The 27,200-nt window shown below is 36.0% G+C and overlaps 1 protein-coding gene across 1 annotated transcript in view; it reads right to left on the minus strand.

The window, feature by feature from the left end:
• ATL1 (atlastin GTPase 1) overlaps positions 1-27,200 on the minus strand; it is a 78,221-nt gene that overhangs the window by 17,215 nt on the left and 33,806 nt on the right. The window contains exons 2-6 of the mRNA XM_065872809.1: positions 22,066-22,313; positions 19,920-20,054; positions 19,350-19,454; positions 14,017-14,067; positions 11,845-11,901 (exon numbers count right to left, since the gene is read on the minus strand). Coding sequence (XP_065728881.1) covers positions 11,845-11,901; positions 14,017-14,067; positions 19,350-19,454; positions 19,920-20,054; positions 22,066-22,313 — 596 coding nt within the window. The remainder of the gene's footprint in view (positions 1-11,844; positions 11,902-14,016; positions 14,068-19,349; positions 19,455-19,919; positions 20,055-22,065; positions 22,314-27,200) is intronic.

Raw genomic sequence — 27,200 nt, forward strand, 5'->3', positions numbered from 1 at the left:
GTGCCCCGGTCCGGGAAGATCCCACATGCCGCGGAGCGGCTGGGCCCGTGAGCCATGGCTGCTGAGCCTGCGCGTCCGGAGCCTGTGCTCCGCAACGGGAGAGGCCACAACAGTGAGAGGCCCGCGTACCGCAAAAAAAACTCCAACTATATAAAACAATGTTATTTGAATTATAACGCTAAATTTGTGTGCACATCCATTATAAATACATGAAAATACTCCCAAACTCCCAGGAAAAAACTCTTGTAGAGCCATGTAGCCAGTAAATACCTAAACTGGTTGTAACCTGCCTGTTTAATCAATCAATTTCAGTTTTAATTTCAGTTTCGGGTAATAAGTAAATACTATAACGTGTTTTAAACCCATCTAATTAAGTAACAACTCACTTCAATCAACAGCCCACTGAAAGCCAACCAGTGACAGCTTCATACTTTAAAACTCAGTCAAGTAGCAGAAGACTCGCTCCAGAAAATTGACTGAGGCTGGTGTCAACCCGTTTCTCACCTCTATAACCAACACGAAACATGCTTCTGTGTACAACAAAAAATCATTCAAAAACTGATGTCAACCCATTCTTGTTTCTTTAAACCATGAAAATCCAAAACAAACAAACCGTTTGTAACCGTTTGTTTGTTATGCATATAACAACCTGCATATAACCGTTAGTTTGTTGTTATACTCAATGAGACTGTGCCTCACAAGCATAACTCTTTACTTAACTCACCAATAAATTCAGCTTTGGTTTTTGTATCAGATTTTGAGCGACGGTCTCATCCTCTGGCAATTCTAGAAGTTTTAAGTGCCCTCACTTGGCAGTTTTAAGTGCCCTCACTTGGCAGTTTTAAGTGCCCTCACTTGGCAGCTTTTTTTAAGTGCCCTCACTTGGCAGTTTTAAGTGCCCTCACTTGGCAGCTTTCCCTATGACCCTCAGACTAACATGTGCATTCTCCCTGTCCTTTGTTCCCAAATTTCATTTGTCCTTTGAATTTACTTGCAGGTGAATTTATCTCAACAACGATCTGATCTGAGTTCTGATTTGTTTCACTGAGCTCTTGTTGCTAATTTCTTATCCTAGGATTTTTGTTATAAAGACTCAGCGGGTCTTTATATGGGTCATTAGTTCTAAGTCTTTGTTTAACCTTTAGTTTCGGAAGTATACTCATTTTATAAATAATTATACCTAATTTCTGTATAAGGTTATTAGAACTTTTGGTTTAGAGGTATACTATTTAGGAAATATTTTTGCCATTAATCTGTTTATGGTTTTGCTGCTTGCTTTACCTTCTTTTGTTTGAAAATGTGTACAAAGTCTTGTCTCATGTATTTTATCTTGAATTGTCTTTTGTCACTGAATGTACAAGGAAGTGCTCTATAAAGGACAGATAGAGGCAAAGGCCTAAAAAGTCCCCAGATTAATCAGGATGCCCCAAAGACTAACGGCTGGAGGTCGGTTAAACTAGCAACAAATTTATGCAAAAATAATTAGTCAAATTTTGCCTTGGGTCCTCTAACAAAGCTTTCAAGAGGACACTCCCGCTCTTGTCAATTTGCGAGTCTCTTTGTTTACTCCATAACGCAGGATCAATGATTGTCAGATTATTGATCGTACAGCACTGTTCTAACCTCTCATGGCTTGAGGAACCAGATGCTTTTCATAAACACACAATTTGACCAACTTGTTTGTTACAGGCTTGTATATATCAAAGCTGCAATCTCCTCCTGGAAGAATTTCTGCTTCCTATTTGCATTGCAGTATAAGCCTAATATTTGCACTTACAATAATAAATGATCTTTTAAAAAATTTAGAATAACATTGTGTTGAGCTTTGGACATGTCAAAATAAATAATTAATACAGTTTAGAGGTGCTCTATAAAAATGAAGAGAAAATATCAAACACTCATTAATTAGCTTCTTTGATTAGTAAACTGAGGCCTCAAAACAAACTGCTGACTCCCAAATAATCTCTGTTTGATTCTCTAACTTTCTGAAATTACCCTCCCGTATCTCTCTCTACTCAGTTTTGTCTGCACCAATCACTTCACCCCTTCAATTCCTTCTGCTCCTTTCCCTGACCTCCTAAACCATTTCCTAAGGAATTTTTGCAGGAAAAAAAGTAGTCACATTGCCCCAAACTACTTAAAATTGCTAGACCAGAAGGCTGTTGTAAAGAAGCTGAATTTAAACCCTGGTCTAGAGTTCAGTTTTAAGGAATTTCTTTTAGCCCAGGAAGACAGAAATTTGCCGCAGAATTCAGGATTCTGTTACTTACTGTCCTCAACTATCAGTTATTTTCCAACTAGTTCACTTAATTGTTAGTCCCTCAGGTGGGAAAAAATGGTTAAAAGCAGTAGGGTAAGAGAGACCAGAAGGACATTTAAATAACTCAGGTCATTACCAAAAAAATTTTTAAAAATTTTAATAGCCTTTCAAGGGCAAGAAAAATAGAAAAAACACCACACAAGGCCATTTCAGAAGACTTTCTCTTCAAGATGAATCGGACATAGATTCAAAATTGTGAACAATATAAGAATGAATCAATAGGAAACGTTAAAAATAGACTTCAGGAGATTTTCAAACAATACTCCGGGTACCTAAATAGTCAAAGTAAAGGGAACCTTGTCTTCTCTTTCTAAAATGTGCTCAGACATAAAATACAGGAATCAGAGAAAAACTTGAATGAGAAATTATCAACTTAGAAATTTCCAATTTCCAATTTCCAATTTATGGGTGGCTTTTCAGAGGGTAGAAATAAAAAAATTTGTGGCCCTCCAGATAAAAACGACCAAAATATCCTCTGTTCTCTAAGACTCAGGGAGCCTGTCCATAAGGACAGATATTGCAAGCAGAAAATCCACTGGAAGAAACAAAGTTTCATATTAGCTAAAGATACCTACAGTGTGTATGATTCAGAAAGAAACTGAAGAATCTCTTTGAGTAAAAGTCTCTAAGGATATAGACAGAAGAAGTAGAGAAGACTCTATAAGAGTCCAGATTAACCCCTTTCAAATTATCGTAAATCTTTCTTTTTTATATACACAAAAAGATTAGGTCATGGCAGGTATTAAATCAGCAACATGGTCAACATCAAAGACTCTTTGCCTTTTATGGTCTATTCCTTGTTTCTGTAGCCAAGGCTTATCCTCCTTGCCTCAGAGCAGTTGCAGCCTTGTTAATTACTTGAAGCATCTACCAACTGTACTAGGACCACCTTTAAATCTGATGGTACAACATACAATCACTATTGCTAACTGAAAACACCTCACTTTTTTCTGTTCGTCTTAACTAATGAAATGTGTTGTTGTTTTTTTTTTTGGTATTACCATCCATTGGTTTAATACTTTCAATTCAGAAACTCTACTAACTTTATCCACTGAAAAATAATTTCATGATGGTGTTTCTGCAGTTCAAGAAGGGCCATGGCACCTAGTATAAATATTTTGGACACTCTCACACCAATTTATGACTTACTCTTTCTTAAAAAATGTAAAGAGGTAACACTAGGCTGGATACATAATAGCACAACAAATCCTGAATCCAGGTATTTCAACTCTGAGTCCAATGAGTTTACTTGTATAAAAACTATATACAATCCTAAATATGCATATAACACCAAAATTAGCAAACATTAATTGGACATCTGCTGTATGAAAAGTAGGTGCTCTAGACTAAAAAAAGTAAACTACAAAGCTCGTGTTCTTAAGATATTTATAGTTTAGTTAGTGGGATGGGATGTGCACATTCAAATATAAGACCACAAGCTATAGCTCAATAAGTGCCTAGGATTAGGAGGAAGAAGGGAGACATTAAGGGGTGGTGGTGAAGTGCAAGGGCTTTGAGCCTGTGGCCTAGGTTGAAGGCCAGCTCTGCAACTTAAGGATACATGTGACCAAGGACAAGTTTCTTAATTACTTTAAGCCCTGGTGTTTCCTCATCAGTTAAAAAACAGAAAGAAAACAATAAAAAGGGGTAACAACATTACTTATTTTATATAACTATAATGAACATTCATTTGAATCATGTAAGAAACATATTTAGGGCTTCCCTGGTGGCACAGTGGTTGAGAGTCCTCCTGCCAATGCAGGGGACACGGGTTCGTGCCCCGGTCTGGGAAGATCCCACATGCCGCGGAGCGGCTGGGCCCGTGAGCCATGGCCGCTGAGCCTGCGCGTCCGGAGCCTGTGCTCCGCAACGGGAGAGGCCACAACAGTGAGAGGCCCGCGTATCGCAAAAAAAAAAAAAAAAAGTGCTCAATAAATTATTACTATGTAGGCCTTCCAGACATTTCATGTACCTACCTGTGGCCATTGGGAGAATCCTGGTCTACACTGCTTACCTAATTCTGTGTAACCAGATGAATATTTTATTCTAATTTCATGTAATTCTCAGATCACCTAAATTGCTCTCCGAACAGAATGTGGGATAAGGCAACTTTCTCAGAGAGAAGGCTTTTCCCTTTCCTCAGCCCTACCAATGTGACTTTTCCTTTCATTTACAGCCCAAGGAGCCAAACAACAGCTTCTCATTTTCCCAGTGAAATCACGGATTTCTCTGGTATGACTTGGCAGTTGCAGTCATCATAGATATTTGACCAAGGATGTTTTGTTTCAAAGTCACTGAAATCACTATCAAATAATTTTATTCTGTAGAGGAACACTCTTAAATCATGGGAATAAAGGGTCCTTAAATATAATTAAGTAAACTAGTGTAAAATAATTCCTAATTTGCCATATGTAGGCCTAATTTGAATGGGAAATTGTGAGAAACAGGTTTATCCTAATATAATAGCATATTATTATATGCTTTCTCTACTATTATTTTCTAGCAATCTTCAGTTTAACCTTAAAACTGGCATGGACTGATCTCCTCTCAAATAATTACAAATCCACTGAAAAGAACATGAAGAATTGAGTTTCACTCTTATCTCACAAAGAGAATTCAGATCTTTTTTTCCCACTTTTTTTGAGATATAATTGACATATAATACACTGTGTACATTTAAGGTCTGCAACGTGATGCTTCGAGATACCTATATACTGTGAAACGATTAACACAATCAGGTTAGCAAACACCTCCATCACCTCACATAGTTACCATCTGTGTATGTGTGTATGTGGAGAGTCAAATCTATTTCTAAGGTTTAGGGTACTGGTGGGCCTTTAAGTGTATAAAAATGGTTAATAAAAATGCTATGGGAGGGCTTCCCTTGTGGGCGCAGTGGTTGAGAGTCCGCCTGCCAATGCAGGGGACACGGGTTCGTATCCCGGTCCGGGAAGATCCCACATGTTGCGGAGCGGCTGGGCCCGCAAGCCATGGCCGCTGAGCCTGTGCGTCCGGAGCCTGTGCTCCGCAATGGGAGAGGCCACAACAGTGAGAGACCCGCGTACCACCAAAAAAAAAATGCTATGGGAGAAAACTGGGATGAATTAATCCAGGAGATGGAGTACTTAATACTGAGAAGATGAAAGAGAAGAGAATAAATGTAATTAGTCCTAAAACATATGCTCAAGAATCTTTCATTCTTGAGCATAGGCTTCTAAGAGAAGGGAATTCAAGTTTGTGTGCAAGAAAATTTTTTTAGGGTTTATTCTTCTTTCTATTACAGGCAAATCTTAATTTACTAACTACCTGTGCATAGAGCTGTACATAGAAATGGTACCCTATCTCTCTGCTACTAGAACCTCCCCTACCATAAGTGTCCTCTGCTGGGGTGTGCCCAGTTGCTAATTCAGTCCCCAAATATCATGTACTTAAGAGTGACCTGGTGAGGGGCTTCCCTGGTGGTGCAGTGGTTAAGAATCCGCCTGTCAATGCAGGGGCCACGGGTTCGAGCCCTGGTCTGGGAAGATTCCACATGCCGTGGAGCAACTAAGCCCGTGTGCCACAACTACTGAGCCTGCGCTCTAGAGCCTGTGAGCCACAACTACTGAGCCCACGTGCCACAACTACTGAAGTCCACATGCCACAACTACTGAAGCCCACGTGCCTAGAGCCCGTGCTCCGCAACAAGAGAAGCTACAGCAATGAGAAGCCCGCACACTGCAACAAAGAGTAGCCCCCGCTAGCCGCAACTAGAGAATGCCCGTGTGCAGCAACAAAGACACAACACAGCCAAAAAAAAAAAAAGAATGACCTGGCGAGTACTGATTCCCTGGTCCCAACACAAGGATTTGATTCAGCTCAGAAATCTAACTAATAAGCTCACCAGGTAATTCCAATCTAGATGCTTATAAAATCTTGCTCTGTGTCTATCACCAAGGCTGCAGATCTCATTAAAAGCCATCTCTTCTGTGTTAGCACACAACCTAAATATTGACAGCAGTCTTACCAACCTATCTCAGGGCTCCATGCCTCCATGCTCCAAAGGTCCAGGAATTATTGGATATATTAAAGGCTCTGGCTTAAAGGGACCAGGATTGAGGAATAGGACCAGGATTGAGGAATATTGTGGCTAGTATTTAAACTTACTAGAGATTAAATAGGCTTTTGTAGACTGGCTTATAAAGATACCCACTATACAGAAATACCACTGGGAAATGTACTGACATCTAAAAAATTGGTTCAAGTGAAGCTTGAGAATATACTTCAGTAAATTGGGGAATGTAGTCTATATAATTAGAGGACATGAAATGGTTAAAGAGTAAACTCCTGGGCTGCTATAACCAAAAGGCACATTTAATGACATAAAGGCTTCTTAGAGTCCACTTTCCAGCATATTGGGGAATCCTCTTCAGCTCAGGCCCAACAGCAAACTTACTGTTATCACCGCATTATAGAACAAGTGGAAACCCTCTCCACTACCTCAGCCCAGCAGAGTTGAGAGAACATGAATGACAAGCACACAGAGAGAAAGCTGTAGAGCCACGCAATGGAAAATGAGCCTTTCCCAGTGTAAGAAGTAACTAATGGCTGACCATTTAGCACAGAGCATTAGAGGAAGACAGTCTTGCTTGGTGTTGAAAAACAGTCTGTAAATGAAACAGTTCATTTAAAGTGCACTTCAAATAAGGTCTAACAATCTGAAAAACTCCTAATAAGGATTTTGTAATAAGTAATAAGGATTTCGACACAAGGATGTAATCATCTCACTGTAGAGCTATGTGGGGCCTTATGACCAAGGAAGAAAAATTCATAGACCCAAATAGAGACAAATCTCCTACCACACCTGATGAGATATTTTCACCAGGTCCTTAGAGCAAATTGGAAATTATTACCTAAAGTCCTTGTCAAATATGTATGGGTATTACATGTTTAAATTAATGGAAATGTATTCATTCTCAACCAAACCTCTTGATGTCCTAAGGTAGAGAAGCTAAAGAACCTAGTTATTTTTAAAGAACAGTTATATTAATGAGGTAGCTCCTAGTGGATCATTATACTTAAGATTCAAGCGCTCATAGTGAGCAAAGCAAGTGAGAAAATAAGTAATGTCACTCAGAGAATGCTATATTATGTCTTAATTTGGATTATACTTCTGGAGTGTAGTTTACAGCTGGCTTTTATAGGCTTGCAAGGAAGACATTACAGTTTGAGGAATATTACAAATCAGGTTTGTAAACAAGCTATATAGCACGTTGGTAGCTTGAAACTGGCCACAGTAAAAGTATTTACACCACAGAAATCAGCACATGCTACAAATCAGACCCACGTCCCCTGCCTCCCTAGCCAGTTGTAAACATTAACCAGCACACCACTGGCTAAACTTAACACTTCAAAATCACTTTTAAACTGAATTCACTTAGCTTTAAGTTCTCTTCTTTAAAATAGAGTTTTAAAATACAATTACAGATATTTTGTTTGCTTGGTATAAATTGGCTTTTGGTTTAAGAATCCAGTTAATCTGTTAATTCAGCTATTCATTTCATTGGCTAATTGCCCTCACTTTTGCTGCCTGAGACATATCTTGTTTATTATTTATAATTTCACTCTGTTTCAGAGTTAAGAATTCTTCTATTTTAAGTTCGTTAAATTTAGTTTTAGTAAAAATTATTATTTTAAAAATATTATTGCCCCTTACTTCATTTTCTCAGGCAGTATTTAAAATTTCTCCACAATTTTATCCAAATAAATAAAACTATCTTCTCAGGTAGGAGAGAGTAGAAAGTGACCTGCTGAAAGAACTGCTGAAATTAATTAAATTTTTATTTAAAAGTTATTTTATTTTGGAATTTTTTCTATGTTTTTTCTAATTTAAATGTGAATTATTTTGCTGATATCTTAAATGTTGTTCTAAGATTTAAGTATATTTGCATTTTATCTTTTAATTTCATGATGTGTAGTATTTTTGTCTTGAATTTGGTTGCTTTAATTTTAAATATTATTTTTTTTTTAAAATTTATTTATTTATTTTTGGCTGTGTTGGGTCTTTGTTGCTGCGCACGGGGCTTTCTCAGTTGTGGCAAGCGGGGGCTATTCTTTGTTGCAGCGTGCGGGCTTCTCGTTGCAGTGGCTTCTCTTGTTGTGGTGCATGGGCTCTAGAGTGCAGGCTCAGTAGTTGTGGCGCACGGGCTTAGTTGCTCCGTGGCATGCGGGATCCTCCCTGACCAGGGGTTGAACCCGTGTCCCCTGCATTGGCAGGGGGATTCTTAACCACTGCGTCACCAGGGAAGTCCCTTAAATATTATTAAAGTAGCTTTGGAAGCTACTTTTGCTACTTAACGAGTTTCTCATTTCAATTTCAGATACTTAGATTTATAAGTCCAAACCTGTTCAGGAGTCACTGTTGACTCATTCAGTCAAAACTTTTTCTTTTCACTGACATTTGTAACACCAACAGTTTACCAACAAGTAGTGATCTCTTAAAGTTTTTTCTATTGTTTTCAGTTTGTTGTTTTTTGTTAGTTAGTTTAGTTTTGTTTTGTTTTACTGAAGGCCTGTTTGCCTGCCTATCTATCCATCTATCTATCAACAGAGCACTGGTTTGTCTCTTCTGGTTTTAGTTTATCTAGCAAAGTATAAGAAGCAGTGACATCTGCTGGTAAGACTGAAAACTCCTTTCCAGAATTTACTCTGGAGTTACCCAATCTATGTCAATGAGTCCTGAGGTAGCAAGTTCAGAAAAGAGAAAAGTCAAAGCAAATAGCCTAATCACTATACAACACTTCAACTATCAACATGATGAATGATTTCTAAAAAAGACAACAGAGTCTAACGGGTATTGTAAACCACACAGAAGATTGTATGCAGGGACTTATTTCATTCTATGTCAACTCCTCTCCCCACCTGCTTCGCCAGATCTGAGAGGAGAGATTCATACTCCTTCAGTCACAGCACACCAGCATCTCTCCATGCAAAGGTCCCTTTCTTGTTTTACTTTATCATATGTTTCCCCAGATTCTCACTCCCATTCCTCAACTGTCTGCTCTCAACCACACTTATTCTAACATATATTATTTTGTGTATGTAGAAGTTTTAAAATCACACATAGTATCATGCTATAGAACTCAAACTTTTTCCCTACTTAATTCAGTATTAATTTTAACACTCTACTCATGCCACTCTATACTTTGAGTTCATTGCGTTTGGATGTTGCAAAATATTTCAGAGTATGCTTTTCACCCTATTTTATGTATCTGTTCTTCTGGTGATGGACACCTAAGTTGCCTACAACTTCCTGCTACTACAACTCTATCAGTGCCACAGTGAGTATCCTTATATATTTGCCCTGCTCCACAGAATGGTTGCTCCAATCCGCACTTTAACCAACAGGGCTTGAGTGTTCCCATTTACTCAAATCCTAGCTATCATTTCATATTTATCCCCATGTTCTACTTTTTGCCTATCTAATGAGTATAAAGTGGTATCTCATTGTTTTAATCTTTAACTGATTATCAATAAGACTTAACATCCCTTAGAAAATGTGTTAGCCATTCAGGTTTCCTTTCTGTTAATTGTCTATACATCCATTGCCTAATTTTTTTTATTAAGTTCAGTTTATCATTTGTGAATGGCTTGGGATTTTTTTAAGACCTTCTTTTAGTAAAACTGAGAGGAAGGTACAAAGGTTTGCCATATATATACCACCCGTCCCAACACATGCATAGCCTCTCCCACTATCAACATCACTCGCTAGAATGGTATATATTTTTTTAAGCAAGAATGAACCTACATTGATGTCATAATCGCTCAAAGTCCATAGTTTATCTTAGGGTTCACTCTTAGTGTTGTACATTCTATGGGTTAGGACAAATGTATAATGACATATATCCATCATTATAATATCTTATAGAGTATTTTCACTGCCCCCCAAATCCTCTGTGCTCTGCCTGTTCATTTCTCTGCCCTCATGCTGCACCTTCGGCCCACCCCGAAACCACTGATCTCTTTATTGTCTCTATGGTTTTGCCTCTTCCAGAATATCATATAGTTGGAATCACACAGTGTGTAGCCTTCTCAGATTGATTTCTTTTGTTTAGTAATGCACATTTAAGATTTCTCCATGGCTTTTTGTGGCTGATAGCTCATTTCTTTTGTGTTGAATAACATTCCATCATCTGGATGTACCACAGTTTAAATATCCATTCACTTACTGAAGGACATCTTGATTGCTTACAAGTTTGGGCAATTATGTGTAAAGCTGCTACAAACATCTGTGTGCAGATTTTATGTGGACATAAGTTTTCAACTCCTTTGGGTAAATACCAAAAACACAATCATTGGATTGTATGGAAAGAGTAGGTTTAGTTTTTTAAGAAATTACCAAACTATCTTTGAAAGTGGCTGTACCATTCGGCATTTCCACCAGAAATTTATGAGAGTTCCTGTTGCCGTACATCCTCATTTGTGGAACATGTGGTGTTGTTAGTGCTCTGAAATTTGGCCATTCTAATAGGTGTGTAGTGGTTCCTTTGCCTATTTTTGATGGGCATCCCAGTCTTATTTGCAAAACTTCCTTGCACATTCTATATATTAATCCCTTGTTGACTTCTGACATTGCCATTACCTTCTACCAATCCAGTTACTTTGCTTATAGAGTCTCCTGATAAATAGAAATACTTTATTCTGATACAGTAATATCCATCAATTTTTTACTACATTTTTTTTAGTGGGGGGGGGTCTTAGTGAATAACTGTTTCTTCACCCCAGGTCAGAAGGATATTCTCCAATATTTTATTCTATTAACTTTATAGTTTTAAATTTCATATTTAGTTCTTTAATACAACTGGAGCTCTCTTCCACATATGGTGTTCAGTAGAAATTCAACTTTTTCTTCAAAAGGTGAATTAGTTTTTCCAAACCCCAGCTATTAATCCATCCATTTCCCACTGGTTTATGACATGACCTCTACTGCATACTAGGTTTCTATATATAGAGGGATATTTCTGAACTCTGTTTAGTTTCATCTGTTTTTCTCGTATCTGTGCAGAATCACACCATTTTCATTGCTATGGTTTTCCAGTATGTATTCAATCCCCCAGTTTGGATTTTCTTTTTAAAAACTGACAAATCAAAAGAGAACTTAATTTTTCCATATAAGTTATAGAAAAATGTGTTGAATTTCTCAAAAAATCCTGTTGTAGTTTTAATTGGAATTGCACTGAGTTTATTGGTTAATCTGGGGAAAAATAAATTCTCTACAACATTAAATCATCCTGTCTGGAATCATATTATATCTCTCTGGTTTGTATAAATTTTCCTTTATGATCTTTAATGAAACTTTGAAAATATTTTCTCCATAAAGGTCTTTATATTTTGGATTTTGGTAGTTAACTATCAAAGCTTTTTTTTCTTTTTTCTTTTTTGCTATTGTGAATGGAGAAAGAAACATGACCCTCTTAGTCAGTATACCTGGTTATAATCTTCAGGAAACTCTAATAAGAATTTATCATCATTTTATACCCACTCACCTGAAATGGCTTCAGGAATGTTTCCTCCATTGCCAGCCTGCCATACTCAGTGAAAAGCTACAAGGAAAATCACACACACACACACACACACACACACACAGAGAGAGAAAACTTCAGTATCTGCAAAGTTTTACTTCTTGGTTTTCTTCCACTAATTTTTTTCTCTAGCTGTAACATAATACTGTATTATTAAGATTAAAATAATCATTTTAAGTAACTAAGTATTAGATAAAGCAGAGCTACAGTAATTATATATTTTAAAATTAAGGACATAAAGTACATTTTAAAAATGAAGTTTCCATTTTAAAGGTAACACCTTTTATATCTAAAATGTAGGACAATTTTTTTTTGTGGGGAAGATGGGGGACAAAGAAACATGTTAAATGACCTTTCAAAGCAAAACTTTCATAGATTAGACCAGAGAGCTATAAACTAAGTAGGATAATTTACTGTTGTTGCCAGAGGAAATTTAATGTCCCAATGGTCTTGATCATTACAAAGACATACAGGCATTTGGTTTAAGAAGTGAAGAATCAAATACACCAACTTCTTTTATTTTTTTATCGCTCCCAATTGAGAGGTACCATATCATTTTGTGTTGCCAGAAATGTAAGGTTTTGGAGAACATAGACTTGAGGGGGTGATTGTGATTGGGCCTCTGGTGAGAGTTCCGTCCAGACTGGCCAAGTGGATTTCCCCATATGTACACAGGAAATGCCGCTTCATCACACGAGAGTACCAAGCCACAGAGGCTTCTCAGAGCTGGGGAAGGATGCCGACACAGAGGATTCCCCTCCTTTGCCCCTTTAGAATAGCCCCCAAAGTACCACACTGCCTCCCCTGTGAAAACTATGGAAATCTAGAAGGCAAATGGTAATAACTAGGCATCTGATTAGAGTGATTAAATGAAATATGTCTAAAAGGTAGCAGGTCCAGGGATTAGAATCATTACTCATTCTCATTAGAATCATTTACTAACATAATTTGAATTCACAATCTTTTTTGAGGAAGGATGAGGTGTTGTCATTTATAGGAAATTTTTTAAATGATCTCAAAAACTATTACTTAATATCAAAGCCTCAAATCAGTCCTTTTTTAGAAATCCTAAACTGGTATTGAACAGTGCCATGTCATTAACTTGGAAAGCAACTGGCTAGGTTATGACACATGCCTAAAGAAGCCATTGCACTCATTCTAGGAAACATCTAACAATTTGGCATATTGTCTATTGGTCATAAATGGTCAGTGTGATGTACTAGAAACATATTTGGGAGTAATGCTAGATGTGAACTCCAAATGCTATTTCCACTCTCACGGTCACCCTGCATTATCATCCTTTGTTATTTGTTAAACTGCACAGGGCTCTTATTGGCAAGATAAAATAATACATTGAAAGCAAAATTTTCTATAAAAAATGCAGAGGAAAGCTATCAGAGAAACAATAGGTTTTTCTATGTAGCCAAGAATAACATGAATTGAAAAAGAGTAGACAGAGGTGCGAACTATCTTGAGGAAACATCTAATCTTCTACTTATTTGAGATTTAAATGCTGCTTGGAGAGTGGAAGAAGCACCGAGTCCAATCAGATGATCAAATTTCTATTCCCACTCTGCCACTTACTAGCCACGAGTTTAGGCAAGTCATTTTTTTTTTCAGAAAAAAATTTCTCATCCATAAAATATTAAAGATAAATTAGGTGTCACTGAGATCTTTTTCAGATCTAAAATAGAATTCAATGAGTAATCATCAGGTAGTCCCCCATAGTTCTTAGCTATAAAGCGGCCCACAGGAAAAAAAATCTGGCATACAACTGACATCACACTAACAATTATTAAATCCCTGACCATAGGACTTCAACTTCACATTCTGGGTCATTTTTAAACCAAAGGTTCTTTCTCCACTCTAATTTGCCATATATTTTTCCATATACAGGGTTGACAACACATAGCTTTACTGAAACAAAGGACTTTGAAAACTGAATTAGAAAGAATATAATCATACAGGGCTAGAACTAGAAACCTGGAAATGGGACAACCTCCATTTGGTTATGTTTTTAAATCTTTCTGACTGTTATGTTTTCCAAGTACAAAAAGACCCCCCAAAATCCTAAAGTTCTGCTGTACATGCCCAAAAGATTACTAGATATACAAAAGAGACTGTATATATTGTTACCTGAAGGTGCTGAAGATCATCCTCCTGCACATTTTGAGATAAGTTATATACCTTGATTAAGAAATAAAGTCAAAATGAGAGAATAATTAGCAGCATACTAAGCACTTATTTTGTTATTCTCTATTTTTTGAAATATCAATTTCACAAAATCAAACTCTCTCACATATATTTATAAGACCTTGAGAGAGGAGTAAAGAAAGCCTGAGAGACAATAAATAATGTACAATGATTATAAAATTTTTCCAGAAATACAGTAGCTACCTGATTTGGAGACAGAACATTAAAATTATTTTATGAACCTAATTCAACAATTAGTAATAAAATAATCATTCTTACAAGCATATGAAAATAATAATAATCTAGATCTTAATAACCCATATATAAAATTTTGTCTTGAAAAATTATGTTGGCTTCTTTACGATCAATTATTTAAGTCTATAGAAAGCTCCATCACATGGAAGTTAAGTTCTGAATATCATGCTTACATCCTCAAACATATGCATTATTGCTTCACGAACAGATCACAGCATTAAGGTGAAATTCTTTTTTTCTAAGGAGGAGGATTAATATCAGTAACTTCAAAGAAAAGTTAATGATGTTTATATGTTTATGTACTGATACAAACAGTATACTTTGTGTACTTATTTAAATAACAGACCACTTCTCAGATAATAACAAAAAATAGTCATTACAAAGGACTTAGAGTTTTCAGCAAAAATATCTAATGTCTCCAGGAAAAATATAAATAGTAAATAATAAATATTTAAAAGGCAAAATCAATCTGGTTTTAATTGACTTGTGTAAATTGCACACACTGTTGACTATGAAGAAGTTAGATATTAAGTTGGTATTTTAAAGGCTAATTAAATTAAGAAGTATATTTTTAAAAGTTAGTCTTATACCTACATTAATGAATAGATCAACCAGACAGAGAATCAATAAGGAAACACTGGACTTAAACAATACATTAGATCAGATTGACTTAATAGATATATAAAGATCATTCCATCAAAAAGCAGCAGAATACACATACTTCACAAGTGAACATGGAACATTCCCTAGGACAGATTATATGTTAGGTCACAAAACAAATATTAATAAATTCAAAGAAGAATGAAATCATACCAAGCAGCTTCTCCAACCATAATGGTATGAGACTTGAAATCAATCACAAGGGGAAAAAACGGGGAAAAACCCACAAAAATGCTGAGATTAAACAACGTGCTACTGAATAACCAGTGGACCATCAAAGAAATCAAAGAAGAAATTTTAAAAAACATAAAGATAAATGAAAGCAGAAATACAACATACCAACATCTATGAGATGTGGCAAAAATGCTTCTGAGAAGGAAGTTCATAGCAATATAGGCGTACCTCAAAAAAACAAGAAAAATCCTGAATAAACAATCTAACTTTACACCTAAAAAGACTAGAAAAAAGAACAAACAAAGCCCAAAGTTAGTAGAAGGAAGGAAATAATAAGGATCAGAGCAGAAACAAATAAAATAGAGACTAAAACAAAAAATAGAAAACATCAATGAAACTAAGAGGTAGTTGAAAAAATAAAATCAACAAGTCATTAGCTAGACTAACCAAGAGAAAAAGAGAGAGGGCTCAAATAAATAAAATCAGAAATGAAAGAGGAGAAATTACTACTGATACCACAGAAATACAAAAGATCATAAGAGACCACTATGAACAGTTATATGCCAACAAATTGGACAATCTATAAGAAATGGATAAATTTCTAGAAACATGCAATCTTCCAAGACTGAATCATGAAGAAAAAAAAGTCTGAATAAACTGATTATTAATAAGGGATTGAAACAGGAGTCAAAAATCTCCCAACATGCAAAAGCCCAGGACCAGATGGCTTCATTGGCAAATTCTATAATACAGTCAAAGAAGATTTAATACCTAGCTTTCTAAAAATATTCCAAAAAATTGAAGAGGAGGAAAATCTTCCAAACACATCTTACGAAGCCAGCATTATCCTGCCACCAAAAGCAGAGAAGGACACCACAAAAAAGGAAACTACAGGCCAATATCCCTGATGAATATAGGTACAAAAATCCTCAACAAAATATCAGCAAACTGAATCCAACAATACATTAAAAGGGTCATACACCATAACTACGTGGGATTTATTCCAGGGATGCAATGATGATTTAACATCCACAAATCATTCAACACAACACATTACACTGAGAAAATGAAGGTTAAAAATCATATGATCATCTCAATAGATGCAGAAAAAGCATCTGACAAAATTCTTCCATTTATGATAAAAAATGGAAGGAAATGTATGTTGAGGAAATGTACCTCAACATAACAAAGGCTATATATGACAAACCCAGAGCTAACATCATACTCAAGGCAAAAGGCTGAAAGTTTTTTCTCTAAGATCAGGAACAAAACAAGGATGCCCACTCTTGCCACTGTTATTCAACATTTTGTTTGAAGTCCTAGCTACAGCAATTAGGCAAGAAAAATAAATGGCATCTAAACTGGAAAAGAAGAAGTAAAACTGTCACTGTTTGCTACTTCATGATACTATATATAGAAAACCCTGAAGACTCTAACAACAACAGAAAAACCTGTTAGAACTAATAAATGAATTCAGTAAAGTCATGGGATACAAAATCAATATACAGAAACCTGTGGCATTTCTATATACTAATAATAAACTAACTGAAAAAGAAATTAAGAAAACAATTCCATTTACAATTGCATCAATAAGAATAAAATACCTAGGAGTAGATTTAACCAAGGAGATGAAAAACCTGTATACTGAAAACTATATGTCACTGATTAAAAAGTTAAAGACACCAAAAAATGGAAAGATATTCAGTCCTCATGTATTTAATATTGTTAAAATGTCCATACTACCCAAAGCAATCTATAGATTCAATGAAATCCCTATCAAAATGCCAAATGCATACTTTATAGAACTAGAACAAATAATTCTAACGTTTGTATGGAATCAAAGAAGCCCCTGAATAGTCAAAACAATCTTGAGAAAGAAGAACAAATCTGGAGGTATCATACTCCCTGATTTTAAACTTTATTACAAAGCTATAGTAATCAAAATAGCATGGTACTGGCACAAAAAAGACACATAAATAGATGCAATGGAATTGAAAACCCAGAAATAAACCTATACATATATGGACAAGTAATCTATGATAAAGGAGCAAAGAATGTACAAAAAAGAGAAAGGACAGTCTCTTCAATAAATGATGCTGGTAAAACTGGACAGCCACAAACAAAAGAATGAAACAAGACCACTATGTTACACCACACACAAAAATTAACTCAAAGTGGATTAAAGACTTGAATGTAAGACCTTAAACCATAAAATTCCTAGAAGAAAACACAGGTGGTAACCTCACTGGCATCTGTCTTAGTTATGCTTTTGTGGATCTGATTTGAAAGGCAAGGGAAACAAAAGTTAAAATAAACAAATGGGACTATATCAAACCGAAAAGCTTTTGCAGAGTGAAGGAAACCATCATTAAAATGTAAAGGCAACCTACTGAATGGGATAAGATATTTGCAAATCATATATCCAATAAGGGGTTAATATCCAAAATATATAAAGAACTCATACAACTCAGCATCAAACAACCCAATTAAAAAATGGGCAGAGGATCTGAATAGATATTTTTCAAAAGAAGACATACAAATGGCCAACAGGCACAAGAAAAGATGTTCAATATCACTAATTATCAGGGAAATGCAAAACAAACCACAATGAGATACCACCTCCCACCTGTTAGAATGGCTATTATTGAAAAGATAAGAAATAATACATGTTGGAGAGGATGTGGAGAAAAGGGAACCCTCATACACTTTTGGTGGGATTGTTAATTTGTGCAGCCGCTAGGGAAAACAAGTTCAGAACAGAACTACCATATGACCCAGCAATTCCACATCTGGGTATTTACCCGAAAAGCATGAAAACAATATTCAAAAGGATATATGCACCCCTATGTTCAATGCAACATTATTTACAATAGCCAAGATATGGAAACACCTTTAGCATACAACAATGGATGAATGGATAATGAAGATGTAACACACACACACACACACACACACACACACACCACACACTGGAATACTACTTGGCCATAAAAAAGAAGGAAATCCAGACTTTGTGACAACATGGATGGACCTTGATGGTATTATGCTAAATGAAATAGATCATATGGATAAAGACAAATACCATGTGATTTTACTCATAAGTGGAATCTAAAAACAAAAACAAAATGAACAAATAAAATAAAAATGAACTCATAGAGATCAGATTAGTGGTTACCTGGGGAGAAGGGGGGTGAGGGCTGGGCAAAATGGATAAAGGGGGTAACTGTATAGTGATGGGTAGTAACTAGACTTGTGGTGGTGATCACTGTATACAGATGTTGAACTATAATGCTATACACCTGAAACTTATATAATAATTTTTTTAAAAAGGTAGGTAATCATAGGTTATAATCATGACTTATTTTAAAGTCCTTTACAAAAAAATTCAGTCTTCCTTCTATACATCCTTTCACTGTCCTAACTACACATAATGCCCTGGTTGCCAGTTCACTAGCTCCATTCTCCCCACATACTTATAATTTCAGCTTTGACTTACTCATCCTAACCACTTTGCCTTTCCTACCTTTTAAAACTATTTTGATGGTCTGCTTCTTGGTTACTGTCTCTTCTTGCTCTTTCCGGTGAACAGAAAATCTAAAAATTGTCTTAAAATTTTTAGGCTATGTGTTCTGTGATCATAGTAAAACCCTCAAGGACTTTCAGGACAATTTATAAAGCACACAATAACTTCAAAAACAATACTTAAAAAAAGAGAGAGGAAAAAAGGAAAGAAAGACATTTACTTTCCTAAATGCACATTAAGATACTATAAAAAGTTGTGAACATATATAAATGTTTCTACTGGCTATATAAAACAAAATTTGCATTTATAAATCTTATTTCATTAAATGTAACTAATAATAGGTAGTCTCAGTGAATCTACATACATTATAAGATTTAATATTATTGACTTTATTGTAGGCTTGAAATAGAAAAAATTATAAGACAATATAACATTTTCTGACTAAAGCAGGCAATTTGAAAACTGATCAGAAATTAGATTATAGTAATAAAACAATTCCACTCTTAAGGAAATCATAAGAACTGGTATGCTAATTGAGTCAAATAATAGATATAATTTACCATTTCTGTTGTTTGTCTCACTACCACATGTATATAGAAATACATATATTCATAATTTTTATTTAAAGAAACATCCATCAAAATGGATTTATTTTATTCCATACCTGTATTGAGCTGATCATTGTGCTAAGGGCAAATACTGTGGCCGAATCTCTCAAAGTTGACTGACTATCAAAGGTTCCCTGAGTATCCATCAATAGCACTGCAACCTATAGGCAAGTAGAGTACATTATTGATATTTTATAGAACATGCAGGGTATTAGGGTTACTACAAAGTTAACACCATAAGAACTAAAGCAAACCATTAGCAATGAATACTTAATAGGTAATTTTTCACATGTGCCATGAATGCCACTGAAAATAAAAATATTAATTACCTGCTGACTAGTATAATGATTAATTTTCACTGGTAATCCAACATAACAGAAATAGCACTGAAACAAAATATAGATGTTAGCTAGCTGATCTGCTGTTCTATTGTCCCTATGATTTTGCCTTCTGTGATCAGTAGAAAGGGAAACTGGGAACATGAAATAGGATGCTACCCACTTCCCTTTTAAACTTCATGTCAAGCGGTCAAAATTAGTTTTCAAAAGAGCATTTTGGAGGATCCTGAAAAGTGGTAACTGTTGGCAAGCGAAAACTCAATTTTCTTTAAGAAGTTCACACCATACCTTTTTACCGTCAGGTTTATTGATAAGGAAGATTTCACTCCATATCTGGATTCCCGTGGTCTCTCGTTCAGACCCACCTCTCCATGAAAAGCCAGTCAATGGTTCATTGTAATCTCCAACCCAATCAACTGACTCCTATAAATTAAGAAAGTCTATGATATTGAACTAGATACGTAGTACAGGTTCTTCCACTCATCCATACCAGTTTGTATCCCTCTCCAACTCTAGACAAAAGGAAACAACGTATGCACATCTATTATATTGATACAATTACTTTATTTACTCATCCAAAAAATAATTATGAAGGAGCAACCATCTGTCACATTTTATGCTACATCCTGGGGATACAAAGATATCATTCCAGATAAGCGGAAGCTCACAGCCTAACAGGGGGACAGACATGCTAACAAACCATTATGATGTACTATATGCATGCCAAAATGGGCGTGTATATTAGATATACATGGAAGCATCGGAAAAGAAACAACTAACTCTGGGTCAGTTAAGACTTCATAGGAGAAGTGATATTACAGCTAAGACTTGAAGGATGTTTAGGAACTTTCCAGGTGAGCAAACTCAGGGAGGGCATTCCAGAAACAAAGAAATAAAGGTATGAGAGAGCATATTATGTCAGGATATACACAATAATAATATACACAAATGTTTTGCTATTGGGGGAGGAGGGAGCGAACAGCAGGAGGAGAAGCACCTAGTAAAAAACAAAAAACAAATCTGTTACACTTTAATCTGAGCAAATGCTATTTAACATAAGCAACATGACAAGCGTTATTGAGTATTTCATTGTAATGTTTATCACACAGTTAAAATTATGAATATGCCTAAAGCTATATAATCCCAAAGAATGGAAAGTATACTAATTTTGTTCACTCAATTTTCCCACCTACATTAAGTGTGTACTAATGTTGGTATGACAGAAATAGAAAGTGGTAAGAATTTTGTTTGCTTTCAAAGCCTGGAAGTATTTTGGTTGTTCTGTTCTTGATTTGTTTGGACTGAGGCTAGAGATAGAAGATGTTAAAGCTAACATTACCAAGTTGTTCAAAAATACCCTACCTATAAAAGATCAATCCAAAATGGATAATTATGATATAAATGCATAATACAAAGTTTCTTTGGGTAGTATGTCTATTCTGCCTCAACATCCATATTGGCACCCGAATTACTAAGGGTAAAAGGGTAGAAAAAAAAATACTGGTATGCTCTCTACTCCTAACCTTCTGTTCCCCGACTGTAATCTCCTATTTATTCTTCTGCTTTTGGTTGATCCTAGGCCCCTTAAAGTCTCCTTTCTATGCCACACTATTGTCTCAAATGTTATGACACTGTTGGCTGCCTTTGGGGATGGGTTGAGGGTGAGACTGAGTGGGAAAAGATAACAGAACTTTGTGGGATAACAGCAAGATACACTTGATAGGTTTTGGGGCTACCCAGGTATTTACATTTTCAAAAAAAAGCAAATGTACACTTCAGATTGGTGCATGTAACTATATGTAAATTTTACAACAAAAGAAGAAAACTAAATAAATACTGAAATATATAATAATGATGTATATTGAAATATTTATAGGGAAGCATACTGAAGTCAACAATTTACTTTGAAATGAACCAAAAAATAAGATGGAGCAATGGATTGAAACAGGGAAGAATAGCTGGAGACACATGTGATAAAGCAAGAATATTAATGTTAATGGTAGAATCTAGGTAGTGCATATCCAGGTGTCTACGGTAAAATTCTTTTAACTCTGCTGCAGGCATGAAAAATGTCATAATAAATGTTGGGGGGAAAATGATTATAATAAAAATTATGACAAAAGTTATTTGACCTTTTAAACACGATTTAACATGTAAAGTTTATAACCATATCACTGTACTTGTCTATTTTCAAAAGAGCTTAAAAAATAAGTTACGTTCTAAGGGAAATGTAGCAAAGTGGCTTCAGACAAAAGTGGCCTATATAGTTTGGTGCCGACAGCACCAAAGTTGGAATGGTTACACGATAGCATTTTTAAACTAGTTCATCTTTAGGGAACATAATAATGGAAATATTGGACACTACTACTAAATAAAAACACAAAGTTATAAAAGCACAGAATTCAGAAAACTTTTCAAAGCACCTCTTCCCTACCTGCTTATACATGTATCTCAACATGAAGTCCATCAGGAATGATTTTCCTTTTCTAAATGCTCCAGCAACAGATACAGCAACGACCTCCTTGTCCCTGATAGCCTCTGAGAGAAGGATCCGATTTAGTGCAGTTTCATCTAATTCAAAGGAATGGTCATCTCTGACAATGAGGACTTGGACTGGTCCTGCCTTTTTCACTGGCTCTTCCTCTTCAGAGCTCCATTCATACCCCTTTTCTGAAAAGCCGCCTATTGAATAAAATAAGAATTTATTCAGCAAATTATCTCAAAACACAGGAAATGTATATGTACCTCTCAACATTCAAACCTCTGAAACAGGAGCACAGTGGAATTAGAAATGTTCATTTTATTGACATATATTGATGTCATTTACACCATATCTCCGACTTACATCTGGTCTTTCTGATCAAGTGGCCAAATCAAACAATTTTATTTTTAAGAAAGCTCTAAATCAGTGCAGAGATCTCTGTTTGCTGAGTAAGAAAAAAAAAATCAAAGCAAAGGACTCTACTTTTGGAGAAGAATAAAATAGCCTTAGTTTACACTTAATCTCTTAGAAATAAGTTTAGTTATTCACATGAAAGATCCTTGCAACACTTTTTAAAGCTGAACATGCATATGCGGAAATACACAGAGGGACTCAAAATCACATATTCTTGAAACTGGAATAAATCTCTAAAGCACCCAGTTCAGCTCCATCCAATGCATGCAACCCATCTACAAAATCCTAGACTCTTAATTGTCTAAAATTACATCTTGTAGCAATGGAAGTTACAGATAATTAAATTGGGTAGGACCAGATGACAGAAGACCTTCAAATCTATGGAAAAGAGGTCTGGATATAATTCAATAAAAAAAAAAAAAGAAGCTTTTGGAAGTTACTTTGTGAGGAGAGCTTATAAAAAAGGTTTGTGACTCTGGGAAATTACTAAATCTCTCAGTTCCTCCATCTGTAAAACAGAAACTATTAATAGTACCTATTTAATAGGGTTGTTGAAAAGATTAAGGGAGGTACTATATGTAAAGTGTTGAGAACAGTGCTTGGCACACAGCAAGCTCATAAAGGTTAGCTATTATCATCATCATCACCACCACTACCTTGCGATTATAAACTGAACTAAGTATTTCCAGAAGTTTCTGCCTATTTTCTATAAATTTATATGTGTTTGTGTGTGCATGTATGTGTGTGTTCACATATGTGTGTTTTCAGAGTTTTCTATTTAATTGTCAGAAATACTGTTTTTGACAGAGGTCCTCTTTTAGAAATCATCCCTAATATACAAGAATTTTAGAACGCTAGACCTTGGCATTTGCAGTATATTACAAAACAACTTCAATGTGTCAAGTGACACATTCTTATATCCATAGCCTTCTCAATGTAACTTTGTAATGTCCTCCCACTTTGACTCCGGGGTCAGCCATGTAATTTTTTTTTAGCAGACATGACACAGCAGAGACTTGAAAAAGCACTTGTGTGTTTCCATTTTGCTCTTTTGTCTCTGCCATTCATCATGAGAATATTCCCAGACTAGTCTGCTGCAGGATGAGAGACACTTGGAGCAGAGGCAAACTGCCCAGGTCCAGCCAAGGCCCACAGCAAGCCAACCCCCAGCCACATGAGGGAGCCCAGTCAAGATCAACAGATTTGCCTAACAACCATTTCAACATGTGACCAATAAATACTATTGTTCTATGCCCCTGAGGTTTTGTGACTATTTATTATGCAACATAACAGGCAATAAATAACTGATACACCCTACAACCCCTTCCTCTAGAAAGGCAGTATAGTGTAGTGGTTAAAAACACAGGCTCTGGAACCAGACTGCTGAGATTCCAATCAAGACTTCCCCATTTCTTAGCTGAGTAACCTTAGATAAGTTGTTTAACCTTAGATAAGTTGTTCTACCTCATAAAGTTGCTGTGAATTAATATATGCATGTAACACACTTAGAACACTGGCTGATATATGTATTGGTATATGCTATTAGCATTATTACAGATTTACGAAACTAAAGCCAAATATGTAACTGACTTTGCCCAAGGGAAATAAATGCAATTTCTGTATCAGGCAACCTACCATGGATGCCTTCTTGTGTTATTTATTTATTGCTTTCAATATTGCAGCAAGGTATTTATTATTATCTGTATTTTTGACACATGAGGAAGAACTAACTGGATTAAGTAACTTTCCCAAGATCACACCCACTAGAGTTCACATAGTAACTGTCAATTTCGGTTTAGATCCCAGGTAATTAAACTTTAATCTCAGAACTTTCCACTATAATATTCTGCCTCTTTAGTGGAAATCAAATAACTTTTGGACAACACATAAATGGGCTCATTTGCTTTCTATCAAAAGAACAGAAAGTCAAAACATACATCAATTAATTCCTCAGATCAGATATATGACCTAGCCTCAAATCAACCCTTAATAATATTAATTTTGAAATAAACTGGGCTCTTAAATAACTTTTCATCCAAATTTTTGAAAACATTTAAATAGACATTCTTCATTATGTCTGTCTGATAAGAAGTCTCATAACTAGAGAAAAACAAGGCAGTTATATTTTTCAGCATAATTTTAAATGAGTTTTCAGATCATATTGATGTATGTATACACATATATCACATTGATAACTACATATATTGCTGTTCATCTATAAGATAATACCATTGAAATATTACAAATCTAACACATAATTTAGTTTTTCATTAGTGGAGATAGACATACACCATTACTTTCTGAGCAACAGTATGAAGCATCTGGAGACAACAAAACCACTGCGTTAGACATGAATCAGAGTTGTTCTCTCTGCAAAGTTAAGAAAAATTGATTTTACATCCAACAGACAATAGCTTCTATATTGCCATATCACAGATGCTGGAGTCAGAGAGTCTTTGTTTAAATCCCAGCTTCACAACTTACACATATAAGAAGTTGTGTAAGTTATTTCACCTCCCAATGACTCACCATCTTCCATATGAAAAATGAGATTAAGAATGGTACCTACGGGACTTCCCTGGTGGTGCAGTGGTTGAGAATCTGCCTGCCAATGCAGGGGACACGGGTTCGATCCCCTGGTCCAGGAAGATCTCACATGCTGCAGAGCTACTAAGCCTCTGTGCCACAACTACCGAGCCTGTGCTCTGAAGCCTGCGAGCCACACCTACTGAAGCCCGCGCATCTAGAGCTCATGCTTCGCAACAAGAGAAGCCACTGCAATGAGAAGCCCGTGCACTGCAACGAAGAGTAGCTCCCGCTCACCGCAACTAGAGAAAGCCTGCGCACAGCAATGAAGACCCAATGCAGCCATAAATAAATAAATAAAAGAATGGTACCTACATCCGAGGCTTTCTGATGATTAAATGAAGTAATATTTATTAAATGAAGACCAAAAAGCTTGATAAATATTACATGCCTAATAATGGTGACCACCTAATATTGCTATTATTTATTACCTATTCATATTTTATTCCAGCATTACTTACCCATCTAATTTCAGCCTCAGTAAAAGGTCCTTTCTGAGGGCAACAACACACATTCTTTGATGAACCCCCTTACCTATGGTGTAGTTTTAATCCGCATATACAACTGATGCGAATCAGGAAGGCTGGCAAGACATAATATTTTGGATAGAAAAACATCTTCAGAGCTGAAAACTAGATCACAACTTTCTACAGACTGAAATAATTCTCTAAGATTGCTTGTAGCTAACTACATATATGCAAGAGGTACTCTGAATGGAATTTCTGGGTTGTAATTTTTTTCAAATATTCAACTTCACAATGTGTTCAGAAATTTTTACTAAGTGGCTGTAGCAAATTCTCACTCCCCACCCACTCCCAGCAGTTTATTAGACAGTCTATTGATTCACATTCTTTCCAACACTCGGTTTTGCCTGACTTTTAAATTTTTGTCCATTGGATAGGTATAAAATAAGTAAGTGGGGCTTCCCTGGTGGCACAGTGGTTGACAGTCCGCCTGCCGATACAGGGGACATGGGTTCGTGCCCCAGTCCGGGAAGATCCCACATGCCGTAGAGTGGCTGGGCCCGTGAGCCACATTCGCTGAGCCTGCGCGTCCGGATCCTGTGCTCCGCAATGGGAGAGGCCGCAACAGTGAGAGGCCCGAATACCGCAAAAAAAAATAATAAAAATAAGTAAGTGGTCTCTTACTATAGTCCTGACGTACATTTCTCTAAATGCTAATGAAGTAAGGACATGCCTTTTGTTCATTTTTTTCTATTAGATTGTCTTTTTCTTAATGATTTATAGTGGTTCTTTATATATTTTGAATGCTAGACCTTTGTTAGTTAGGTGTATAGCAAAAATCCTCTGGTTTAGAGCTTGTCGTTTCACTTTCCTTAAGCTGTTACTGATGAACATCAATTATTAATTTTGACATAATAGATTTTATTATTTTATCATTAGCACTTTGTATGTCATGTTTAAGAAATTATTCCTTACAAGCATAAAAGACATTCATATATATTGTTCTAGTTTTTAAGTTTTGCTTTTGATATTTAAGTTCTTAATCAACCAGGAGCTGCTAATGGTATAAGAGGTGAGACAGAATTCCAACTTGATTTTTTCAATATGAGTAACAAAATTTTCAGATTTCTATTTAACAAAGACTCTAGTGGTCTGCCATGTCATAGTTAAGAGTTACACACACACACACATACACACACACACACACACGGACCCAGAAAGAGACATGGAGACAGAGAAAGAGAGACTTTGTTTCTGACCTCGCAATTTTTTTTTCTTTTTTTTTAACATATTTTTTTAAAACATCTTTATTGGAGTATAAAGGCTTTACAATGGTGTGTTAGTTACTGCTATATAATAAAGTGAATCACCTATACATATACATATATACCCATATCTCCTCCCTCTTGCGTCTCCCTCCCACACTCCCTATTCTACCCCTCTAAGTGGTCACAAAGCACCAAGCTGATCTCCCTGTGCTATGCAGCTGCTTCCCACTAGCTATCTATTTCACATTTGGTAGTGTATATATGTCCATGCCACTCTCTCATTTCGTCCCAGCATACCCTTCCCCCTCCCCGTGGACTCAAGTCCATTCTCTATGTCTGTGTCTTTATTCCCATC

This window comes from Phocoena phocoena, chromosome 2, assembly GCF_963924675.1.
Source record: "Phocoena phocoena chromosome 2, mPhoPho1.1, whole genome shotgun sequence".
In the NCBI taxonomy this organism is placed as follows: Eukaryota; Metazoa; Chordata; class Mammalia; order Artiodactyla; family Phocoenidae; genus Phocoena; species Phocoena phocoena.